The 12,144-nt window shown below is 42.4% G+C and overlaps 1 protein-coding gene across 7 annotated transcripts in view; it reads left to right on the top strand.

Moving 5' to 3' along the window:
* The window catches only part of Plcb1 (phospholipase C beta 1), a 678,981-nt gene that overhangs the window by 530,002 nt on the left and 136,835 nt on the right, over nt 1-12,144 (top strand). For all 7 annotated transcript variants that reach the window (XM_035446906.1, XM_027421690.2, XM_035446909.1 and 4 more), the window contains 4 exons: nt 1,161-1,245; nt 4,432-4,609; nt 9,273-9,340; nt 11,770-11,866. In XM_035446906.1, coding sequence (XP_035302797.1) covers nt 1,161-1,245; nt 4,432-4,609; nt 9,273-9,340; nt 11,770-11,866 — 428 coding nt within the window. The remainder of the gene's footprint in view (nt 1-1,160; nt 1,246-4,431; nt 4,610-9,272; nt 9,341-11,769; nt 11,867-12,144) is intronic.

Here is a 12,144-nt window from a genome sequence, read left to right as displayed (position 1 = left end):
GCATGGGATGAGAAAACTGTGTTTTAATTGCATCTGAAAAGGTCAAGGGAAACAGGAGTGCTGAAAGGATATTGGTGTTGCCTCTCACAGCATCTTTACAAGGGTTAGAGGCACAGTTCGTCTAGGCTAGCCACAGATGGGCATCTCCTCCCTGTGAGGTCATTTGATGCATCTTGACCTTGTAGTTCTTCAGAGGTGTTTGTAACCGTTGCTACATTGCCTCTTCCCAGCATCCTTTGTCCAGTTACAGGAGCAGTTAAATATCCTCCTTGTACAGATTCAGAATCATTCAGAGAGGAGCTCAATTCTGCAAAGCCTGGCCTCCAGCCCAGGTCAGAACGGGTTCCTCCCAGCAGCCGGCTCAGTCTGCTCCCCCCTCTGCTCCACTCATTCCCGAACAGAAGGGTTGCTGACAAGCAAATCTGGGCACAGAAGGCTTGTCTTCTCAACACCCAGGGAGTTGAGGCAGGAGGATCTCAAATATCAAGCCAGCCCAGACTGCACGGTGAGGCCATGTCCCAAAAAAACAAAAAAACAAACACAAACAAAAAACAGAAAAGAGAAGATTTGCAGATGGCTTTTGCCAAGGCTGCTTTGTCCTCCCTCCAGCATCCCTCACGTGCACAAAACTTCTGCTTGGTTTTTTTCTCTCTCCATCCTCTCACTCTTTTGTTCACTCTTCCTTCCCCTCTTGCCTCTTGACCAATAATCCTTGTCTGTACTTTCTGTTACTCTGATATATTTTACCCAAGAATCCACGTGGAATCACAAAATCATTTCTAGCCCATGTGCCTTACAGTTGACATAAAATCAGGGAATCCAACAAAAGGAACAAAGGCTCTAATTCTTGGAATCTCTTGGATCCAGAGGCAGGGAAATGGAGTGCTGGACCCTCATCTGGGTTGTGTAGGTCAACCTTAAAAACAGCCTCACACACCCAGTGTGCATGCTGCACATATGTGTACGTGTACGTGTGTGTGTGTGTGTGTGTGTGTGTGTGTGTGTGTGTGTGTGTATACTAGTGCGTGCGTGCATGCATGTGATATTCAGGATAGAGTCTCAGAAATTGGAAATTGGTCCTGGCTGACCTCTTTCTGTGTTAGCAATGCAAAGAAAGTTCCCTGAAAAAAGCCCCATAATCTCTTTCTTCTTGCTCTTAGCCCCAAGCAGCAAGCCAAGATGGCTGAGTATTGCCGATTAATCTTTGGTGATGCCCTCCTTATGGAGCCACTGGAAAAATACCCAGTAAGTAGCTGTGATGTGTGCCTTTGAAGGAGGGCACTTATTAGTTACAGAGATTAACAGTATGGTTTGCTCCGTGGGACTCTAGCACTGGGCCTAGCTGAGGTCAGAAGATACAATTCTGTTTCCTTCTCTTTTCCAGTCTTGTCCCTCTGTCTCTGCTTTGAGTGACACAATAGATTTTTGTTGTTGTTGTTGTTTTTGTGAACAAATATCCATTTACCTCAGATAAGTTACTGAGGGCAGGTCAAAGTAGCAATTCCACCAAAGTCTAATTTGGTGCACCATGAGTTTATTGGGGTGACTTCCAGGAACGTAGGTGACAGGGTACTTACAGGAGTGTGGATGACACAATCCGAAAGCCTACTCCAGAAGGGGAATCGACTCGTGAAAGCTACATCTCTGGTGCTCCCTGAGTGATAATGCAGGCGACTAGACAGGTTGAACAGCCTCTCCTCCCTAGCAGCCCACACTGCTTGTGTAACCATGGAAAGGGGCCTTGAGAGTCTTGGTTTCAGGAGCATCCCAAGGGTGTGAGATTTGTTTACTTCCTGAATCCCAACATTCTCCTGTTTCCTTCTAGGAGAGAGAATGTTTCAGTTGGCAGGGATCAATCAAGACTGCAAGGTCCTCATCGATGATAGTCAACTCACAGAGACAGGACAGGACTCTGCAGGCCCCCCACACCACACTGGTGGATCTTTGTCACACCCTTTTGAAATAAATGCAAAAGGTGGCAGCCCTGACTTCTCAGCCTGTTTCTGCCACCTGCTGTCTGCTTGCCTTCCCCTTTGAAGCGCAGCTCAGGCGTCTGTCTATTGTTGTGCTCATGAGCGGATACAATGCCCAACTCTCCCCACGGTATCCATCCATTTAAGAGTAGATCATTGTTAAATGTTATTTGTAAGCACCTCTCTTATTGCTTATTTTTCCTTTAGACAAGATCCCAGGGAGCTGAGTGCATTTGATTCCCTAATGGACAGTTGTTAGCCCCTTTCCTTGTGTCCTGATGCTTGAGCAGAGGATTGTCAGCCAAGCAGCATGTCTTTAGCAGCCAGCTGGCCTGCCCTTATGGCAGTCTGACAGCCCTGAACATTATATGCCGGCACTGAGGGAGCTGTTCTGCAACTAAAGCTTCTTGCTACCAAAGCACAGCTCCAGCTCCATGAAGTACTATTCTAGCCACCTCTTTGTTGAACAGCGTGCACCAGATTTCTTGCTGTCACTAGTCTCGGTGGACTCTTAACAGCCACATTCACAGAGGCCAGTGGGGAATCTGCTTTCTCTTGGCCCGACAGAGACTTGCGATTAATGCAAGCAAGGCCAGTCCTTGACTGATGCGGGCTTGTGCACTGGGATGGGTGCAGACCCCCCTGCCACACCCCCTTTGCCACTGTAGAAGCATGCTATCTAGCTAAATAGGACTCTTGTCCAGAGACACCCTCCTGTGCTGCCCCCTGGCTTTGGAGCATTAGGGTTCATGAGACTTTTCTCTAGCCTGCTTTGCTTTTGCTAGCCAGGTGGCTGGAAGAGGAGCTGGTAGAAGCAGTAGCAGAACAGCATCACCAGGATGACAGTGGGATTCCAAAGAGTGGCCAGGGGCAGGTGCAAAGGTGCTAGAGGCACAATGAGCTGGGAAGAGCTGGAAAAGAAAAAGCTGAAATCCCTCTGTTGGAAGTGATTGCAAAGGAAGCTAAAGTCTTAAGTTCCCAGGGTCCCAAACTATAATGCTAGGGTTTCTCAGTGCCCAGGGTCCTGACACCCTAAGCTCTTTCTGGAGTTAGAAAACAGGTAGGTGCTTTGCCTTGCTGCTGTTCACTGCTGCAGGAAGCTGAAGATGATTACAGCCAGCTGGTGGTTAAGGCCGGACACCATGATCCTCCAACTGGAATGCCAATCACCGTAAATCTTTAGCTTCTTAAGCCTGGATCAGTAGAACCCTGGCCCTCAAGGCTTGGAGCTGTAAGTTACTGGGCATGGCGCTTCAGGCCCCTGGGCTCAGTTTAATGCAGCTTGTAACACCGAAAGAACTTCTCTTCATCTCCTTGTGACTTCTGAGTACAGTAAAAGGACACCACCCAGAGGACTGGGAACAGTCACATCCCTGTTCAGAAAGGGAAAGAGCAGCCATAACCTAAAGGAGCCACTTCCTCCTGGACACTTTGTCCCAGTGTCTGCATGTTGCTAAGTGAGTTCATACCAGTCCCCAGACTCATGGCAATCAAAGAATAGAGGGCTGGCTTATGGGACTTCCGAAGTCTTTCTAAAAATAAGCCTATCTTGTGTCTTGCACATGCTCCTTGATACAGTAGCTCATAACCTTCTCATGGGAAATTGATTTCCCATTTTATGAGCAAACTTGCAACAATGAAATAAGCCTCAGTAATAAAACAACTTGGATCTCAGGCCTAGAAGGAGATCTGAAATCGTGTCATCCCTCTTGGCTGAGTCCAACACCCAACTAAAACCAACATGCTGATTCTGCTGTCTGTAAAGCTTTGTCTGACAGAGAGACTTACTTGGAAACTTTTACACAACTTCACATATTCTTCCTGTCAAATGTCTGGCCTTTCACTGATTCGGGTCAGAGATGACTTACTTGTTCTGCAGTAAAATGGTTGCACATAGACAGTCCATCAGAAAATGCCTGAAAGTTCAGGTTCGGCTATCAAGTCTACCAGTATATTTCTATGGTCTTACTTTTGTAGTTTTGTTGTGGAAAATGAGTTCAGTCGTTTAAACTCATCTTTTATTTAAAAAAAAAAAACAAGAAATGCAGGTCTCAATTAGAACTCTGTCATTAGACGTGTTGAACATAATAAATGATAATCTAGATGCTGTGGGTTCCAATATCTGAATATTTCGTGAGATATCTGAAAGGAGGAGACAGGTTTTTGTTTTTATTTTGTTTTGGTTTCAAAGCAGTTAGTTCTTGTTTCTTCATCTTCTTCATGTAAAAAATATAAACAAGTAGAACTTTATCAATTTTCAGTATAAATACTGACATAACTAAAACATATGAAATAACATGAAAGCAATATTCATGGGGAAATGATACAAACACACACATAGGTCTGATTGGCTAAGATGTTAAAGTCAGTTAACAAAGTGTGATAGCATATCATTCATGCTTAATAACTAATATTTGGCGGACAGTATTTTTTAAGGACTGTGCTTTCTTTTAAACAGCTGGAATCTGGGGTACCTCTTCCAAGCCCTATGGATTTAATGTATAAAATCTTGGTGAAAAACAAGAAGAAATCGCACAAGTCATCGGAGGGAAGTGGCAAAAAGAAGCTGTCTGAGCAAGCCTCCAACACATACAGCGACTCCTCCAGTGTGTTCGAGCCCTCGTCTCCAGGAGCTGGTGAGGAGCTACTGGGCTCACGATGAGTGGATTTTTCAGATCTGCTGTTCTGAAATTGGCCTAGGAGAGCTTTTAGCTTTCACTTTTTGGAAGTTTTAAGCTGTATTGCTTTTCCATGGCTACCACAAACTTACAAACAAGGATAACTTAATCTCATGTTCTGTGGGTCCAAAGATCCCCAAGAAAGCTTGTGGAATAAACCAAACGTGTCAGGCAGGCTCAGTTATTTTTCAGAAGTTCTAAGGAAGGATTTGTCTGTCTTTTTCCAAGTCCTAGAGGCTGTTCACATTCACTGGTTCATAGTCCCTTCCTCCAGCTTCAGAGCCAGCAATGTTGTGTCTCTCCAGTCCTTGTGTGGTCAGTTTCACCCTCTGACTACCACTGGGAAATGTACCAGCTCATAGACTCTAGATATCACTTAATATCACTTAGGCTCATGAAGATAGTCTGGGGTAGTCCACCTCAGCCTCACCTCACCTGTACAGTCCTCACATCTGTACAGTCAGCACATCTTTGGGAAGTGTTTCTCTGGCTTGCACTTGAGGCAAATCAGCTTTCCAGTAGCCACTGGCTCTAAGCTTAGTCATGGGCAGCATCAGCGGGAGGAGGGAAGATGAGATTGACCATGCTTTAATGCAGACACTGAAGGGTTCTGGGCCTTGCAGTCCTCCCATGTTTTATAGAGCTCTTTAAAAATGTGAAGTAACTAAATGATTTGCATTGTTAATGAAAGTGAATGCTTAGCACTTCCTTTCCTGTTAGTTTGAAACTGGTGTTTTTTGTGATTATGAGGGAAAAAAATTCAAAGGGCCACTAGTTTTCTTTGGGTCATTTGTCATTGAGCCTAATTTATTTCCCCTTATCCAGGGGAATCCTGACAACTGCAAAGACCTCCTTTTGGGGGGTGTGATGATGTTAAAAGAACTCTAAGTTTGCCATGGGATCCTGGCAGTGCTCTAGGGTACATGCCTAGCAGGGATAAGGCTCTGGGTCCTGTCCTTGGCACAGAATAAAAGGGAGAGAACAGAAGAGGGGAGGAAAGAGGAAAGAAGCCAATAAGGGAAAGGAAGAAGGAAGGAAGATGTTTAATATATTGAGAAAAGCTAAACATGTATTCTCCCCCTGCCCCAGGTCCATTCCTCAGGAGAGAGCTAACAAGAAATGGGTAGTGATAGTTACCACGAGACTGAAACTGCTATAAGCAGCATTATTTAAAATACCCAAACACTAGAATCCATCAACTGATTGTAAATCATGCTGGAGTCATACAAAAGAATAATGTGTATGACGGGGATGATTTCCAGCTGTCTGTGAAAGGGTATGTGACTATTAACACAGCAGCCAGCAAAAGAAGTCAAATGCAAAAACATGTAGTTGCTATATACCTCCATCTCCATAAGGTTCAAAAGCAAACAAAAGACAGACAGACTGTTAGAAGTCAGGGTAACCACTGCCCTTAGAAGTAACTAGAAGGGCACCATAGTGTCTTCGGGAGTCTGGTCATGTTTTCTGTCTCAGTGTCAACATATTATTTGATGAAAATCCATGCAGTGTTCATGTGTCTGTGTTTCCCTATGCCCATTACACATAAATTTAAAGATTTGTACACAATTGGAATATGCAAGTATAAAGTCTGGGGCAATCAGAACAGAAGCATGGCCTCCTTGTTTGGTTGATTATTTGGGTCTGGTTCTCTGTTGTGCTGTGGCCTCTCACATCCTAGGCAGGTGCTCTACCTCTGAGCATCTTACACCCCCAAGCCCTGGCTGAGACTGGTTTACCTTTTCTTCTCCTTTCTGTCACACTTTGTCAACTGCTCTTATTATTTAAATCGGAAGCCTGACCAGCAGACATTATATCATTCTTTCAAAAGACTTTCCCCCACCCCCGTGGTTCACGAATGTGTTTTTTCAAATATCGTGACATAATTCTGATTCATTTCTGAAAAATAACTTCCGTTCTTAGTGAGAATGCATTTGAAGTGTGAAATGACTGTCATTAGAGGCCACTTCTTCCCCAACCTGTCCCCATGTGTCTTCCTTTGCACGTGGGTGCTTGGTGGCGTTTGTGCCATCTGCCTTCTTCTACTTCCAGTTTTGCCTCTCATTAACTGGATGCATAACTCCAATAATGGCTTCTACAGGCAGTGAGCACGATTGCTTAACACAGAGAAAAAGCAGCAATCTGTTAGCAGTTCTCCAGGTTTCCTCAGCTCGCCAGGAGTCTGTTGGGCAATCAGTGTTTATTGCCATGCAAATTCTTGAAGGTTTTAATATGTAGGTAGGCCCCTGAATAAAGAGTCCCACATTCACCATTTGTTTTGTGGCTATGCCCAGTACTGGAAACTCAAGCAACTACAAAAACATGGCCTGGATCTTATTTCAAAAGCTAATTTACTCTGTGGTGTAGAGTCCTCTTCTGGGAGCCAACCCTTAGCCAGTATAATTTCCAAAAAGCACTAGAATCAAGGAAGATAATATTTTGGGGGTATTCTTATTGTTGCTTTTTAAAAGGGTATTATATTTTATATTTCAAGTAGATTTCTCCAGGGTCCTTTCCAGGTCTCTCGGGAAAAGCCCCATAAGTATTTACAGTCTCTGCTGTGCTGAAATATAAGTCCATATCAGTATGTCTTTCTTCCTTAAACTTGCAAAGGAAAAGGCGGGTCTTGATCTCACATAGAGGAAGATAAGGTCTTTCTTCCTCACACAATCCAAGATATGAGCTGACAGTGTATCTGAAATGATGATTGGACAATAGTTACGTCTTAAGGAACATTTTGTAGAAGGTTCTGTCAATCATCTTTTCAGATTGCTTGATTAAAAGAATCCCTCTCTGATTAAAAACAATGCAAAGAAGAACATCAGGCAAAATAAATGTATATGAAATATCATGAAGCAATCTCCTAGAACAATGTGTCTGTAATATAACATATATATATATATATATATATATATATATATATATATATATCCACCAAATATAAGGGATTCACATTATTTATTATATTAGCATCTTTGTGAGAGTCCATCCACAGTTCTTACTGTTACAGAAGTCTTTCTCCTCCACAGATGGTCTACCATCCAGTTACTGACTGAGCTTGGTCACTCACATGCAAACACTTAGGAGCTTCTTGGAAGGCAGGAGTATGGGCACTGTGTCGTCTTAACTAAGTGGCCAACTTTCTAGAAGGCCTCTCTGGGAGCAGGTGTTAGGCGCTGCACGCTGCTTCTGCGTTGAGCATATGCCGCCATCTATAGGGGTGTTCGTGCTATTGCAGTGGATGAAACAAAGGGGGCTGCTCACTGAGCTTTTTTTTTTTTTTTTTTTTTTTTTTACATTTTCTTTGAAAGTATTTTTACATGATTGATTGAGTTTGGATTAAGCCTAGAAGTATACAATGATTTAATGCTTAATATACTAATGTGTGTATATTATGTGGGTGAAAACTATCCATTAGCTCTTGGGGAGAAGGGTAGAACTAACCAATTGAAATGACTGCCTATTGGCTAAATATGATGCTGAATCAGGTCAGACTGACAGATTTTCAAGCACAGTGGTTTTAAAGCATTGGATTATTTTCTATTTTTTATTACTTTTCATTTTTTTCTTTTTGTACTAGATTATTTTATCTTGCCCTTTTAAAGGAATGTCAACTTTAAAAAATGTCTTTATTACTTCTTTGAGAATTTCTTATAGTAGGTTTTGATAATGTTTACCCCAAATCTTCCCAGAATCATCAATACCAATTTGTGCTGCCCAAATATTCTTAGTTAGGTTTGCAGCCTTCCCCTCAAACATGATCAGCTCACCAGGGGCCAAATTCTTAGAGAAAACCGACTGTCCATCTTCCAGAATCTATTAGTTGCCAGTAGCTGCTCATCTAAAGGTGGGACTTCACACTTCCCTCCTCTCCCCTTGATAGGATTTGGTCTGGCTCAGACTTGGCCAGGCCTTGTGCACGCTGTCCCACCCACCCAGTTCACAAGACACTACTTCCTTGTAGTTATCCACTGTGTCTGGCTCTTTCTCCCTGAGAGCTGAAGGGTGCACATTTTTATGATCTGTGCATTATTTAAGTAACTATGGATCTGTACTTGGGAGTTTTCATGTGGTCCTTTGTGCTACCATTTCCCCACAGTTCCTGGCCTCACTCATAACTTCTTCCTCAGCTTCTGTGAGGTCCTTTATTAGGAGAAGGTTGGTCACTGAGCTCTGCGCTGGCTTAGGAGAGGACAGAAGTATCGAAGCAGAGTTTGTCTGTGTTAGGGCCACAGAGTTTAGCATCTCTGAGAGAGAACATGTACATTACAACAAGATGCACAGAAATAAAATTACATTCAGTGACATGTTGCTAACACAGATGGATGAGGAAATTTTAAGATGGGCATTTTTCATTGAACTTGGAAATTTTAATGTTATTTATCAAAAATCGAATTTTTGAAAAATTCGTCAAAATGTCAGTTCAATTCTTTGTTACTAAGAAAACATAAATCATTGGAAAGAATAAAAATAACTTTAAAAGAAGCAGAAAGTCTGCTTTCCAGGGCATCCCTGACTGTAGTTGGTAGGTAGTGTGCTTTTTTTTTTTTTTTTTTTTTTTTTTTGCAAATTCTTCATACTTTCGAATTCTGAAATCGTGTCTGTGATTAAAATTTGACAGGGGAAGCGGATACAGAGAGTGATGACGATGATGACGATGATGACTGTAAAAAGTCTTCCATGGATGAGGTGAGTTAAGGCTAGAGCTCTGACCCCCAGTGTGCCATCTTATGTCTCTCTTATGATCCCCTCCTGCCATCTAGTGGCAGAAAGAATAACCACAGGACATTTGGTTTCCAGCTCCAGTTTTTGAGGCCATACAATGATGTGTGGATGGTCTGAAGTCCAGAGAAAATACAAGGTTTTCAGGAATGTTCAAGGATGTGACAGTGATTCCGTTGCTTTGGTTTTGCATCCACTGAATCAATGTGTTAATATCAGCTCCCCGGGTGGTGCTACCAGCTCAGAAGTGATAATGGTACAGAACTTGGAAACAAATCAGGGACGACAAGTTCATTTGAGGATTGCAGAATTTTCTTTCAGTCACTATCATGAATCTGAAACTGGATCTACATCCAAATATGCTATAGTCTTTGGCTCTGTACTGATGGCCTTATAGTTCAATTATAGTAAATAAAAGTAACCCCTGTCTCTTCTATTAGCGTTCATTTGTTTATTGAGGGGTCTGCTTACTTGCTAGGTTTTGTGGTAGGATCTCATTAGGCAGCCCAGCCTAGCCTCTAACTTCACTTTGAAGATGAGGTTAGCTCAAACTCAGGCTTCTCCTGCCCCCACCTCATATCACCACACACGGATCAATGAGTTATTCTTCTTTGGCATTCTTTTCTTTATAATTGTATGCTTTGATGTGGTCTGAACTTTTATGTATTTTATTCGTTCATTTTGTGAATGAGTCCCACTTTGTAGCCTAGGATGGCCTCCAACACCTGGGCTCAAGGAGAACCCTCACCTCTTTCTCCAGGTAGCTGAGACAATGCACATGAGCCTTGGTGTTCAGCTTAGTGTGAAATGTGCTTTGTTAAGTCCCCACTAAATTTCATCTTGATTACCAAGAGGGAAACTGCAGTAATAACGAGGACATTCCATGTGTATTGAAAGTGGCTTCAGGGTACACTTGGATCATTTTGCAGTTGTCTATTTTCAAATGACTATTTCCCAGTTGGCATTTTAACTGGGCTATTTCTGCTGCTATTTCCACAAAGAACCCTCATCTCTATGTATTTTCACTTCTAAACTAAGAACTGAGAAAATGGTAGACTCATCTGTAGAGACCTGACTTGTGCAAGTAACAGATCTATGAGTTTTCTTCACTTCAACTTATTAAAGAATTTGTAATTGCAGGTAACATCTAAAATATTGTAAGATCTTACTATTTGCCAGGCACTGTTCTGAGCTCACATCCTTTATTTATCAAAACAGGGTTTCTCTGTGTAGCCCTGGCTACTGTAGACCAGGCTGGCCTCGAACTCAATCTGCCTGTCTCTTCCTCCCGAGTGCTGGGATTAAAGGAAAGCACCACCCCTGGCTTTTAAGCCAGGATTCTTTTTTTTTTTTTTTTTGGTTTTTCGAGACAGGGTTTCTCTGTGTAGCTTTGGAGCCTATCCTGGTACTTGCTCTGGAGACCAGGCTGGCCTCAAACTCACAGAGATCCCCCTGCCTCTGCCTCCCGAGTGCCGGGATTAAAGGTATGTGCCACCAATGCCCGCCCCCCTGGCTTTTTAGCTTACTTTTAATAATCATAAATCCATACTGCACACTTTGTTACACAGGACCCAATGAGGGAGAGGAGTCCTTGTCAAGAAATATAGAACTTTTTTATATACATCCCACTTACTTCCACAAGGCAGCCATTATTTAATTAATTTTTTCAGTTAATATAGTGCCTGCCTGCATGATAATTGTTGTTACTCTCAAGTGAGTTCTTGATTTACTCACTGTAGACTTGATCTCTGCTCTGTGCTATAGAGTACAGCAGTTCTTGTGGGCATCACTGTATTAATGCAGATTTTCATCCCTGATGCCTGGCAGAGGCTGAGGACCTGCGTGTATAAAGGGGGGTACCGATGCTGTTGGCCCCAGGCCACCCTGCCAGCTTTCCCATTCATAAAGTAACCATACACTGAGCATACAGAATCTGAAAATCTAGAATCTAAAATGTCTAAAACCGCAAAATTTTGAAAAGCTGACCTGATGCCACTGATGGAAAATTCTATACCATGAAATTTTATTTCATATTTAAAATCGTTATGTGCTGGTTTTAATACTCAGCATTGAAAAAAATTGGCAGTGGGTATAACATTCAGGTGAGTTTTAAATGATTTTTTTGTTGGACTTGGGACTCATCCCCCAAATATCCATTATGTACAAACAAATACTGCAAAATCCAAATTCTATAACCCACGTGCCACCAAGTATTTGTGATGAGGACCTGACCTGTCTTTCGTTCCTCTCCTGTGGTGGATTTCTCCGCAGCAGATCTTTTCAGAATGGAAGGTTTTTCTGTTCCCTCCCATCATGTGAAATTTTCCTGAGAAGATAACCTTGGATGCTATAATGCTGACTCTGGAAATATTTCTTCATTTTTTTCCTGATTCCAGGGGACTGCTGGGAGCGAGGCCATGGCCACAGAAGAGATGTCTAACCTCGTGAACTATATTCAGCCTGTCAAGTTTGAGTCCTTTGAAATTTCAAAAAGTAAGCTTTCCTGCAGGAAAAATCCCTAGTGTAGCCTAAACAGGAGGTAGTCAGAAGCTGCAAGAACTTTTCTGTTTTAGACGACTTGGATATTTGCATGGATTATGCCATCTTGGTATCATTACAAAAATATAACTTTTAATAATTTAATATTATATATGATATATCAGAAAATCCTAAGATAATATTTCATGATGCTCCTCTATATATTTTATGGGCCTACAGACCATGCAGGGTTACCTGAAAGATACCAAAGCAGTGTCCAAGGGATTGAGAAT

The sequence above is a fragment of the Cricetulus griseus genome, chromosome 6 (assembly GCF_003668045.3).
Source record: "Cricetulus griseus strain 17A/GY chromosome 6, alternate assembly CriGri-PICRH-1.0, whole genome shotgun sequence".
NCBI classification, from domain to species: Eukaryota; Metazoa; Chordata; class Mammalia; order Rodentia; family Cricetidae; genus Cricetulus; species Cricetulus griseus.
Note: the sequence above shows the minus strand (reverse complement) of the source record. Positions and strands in the feature narration are given on the sequence as shown.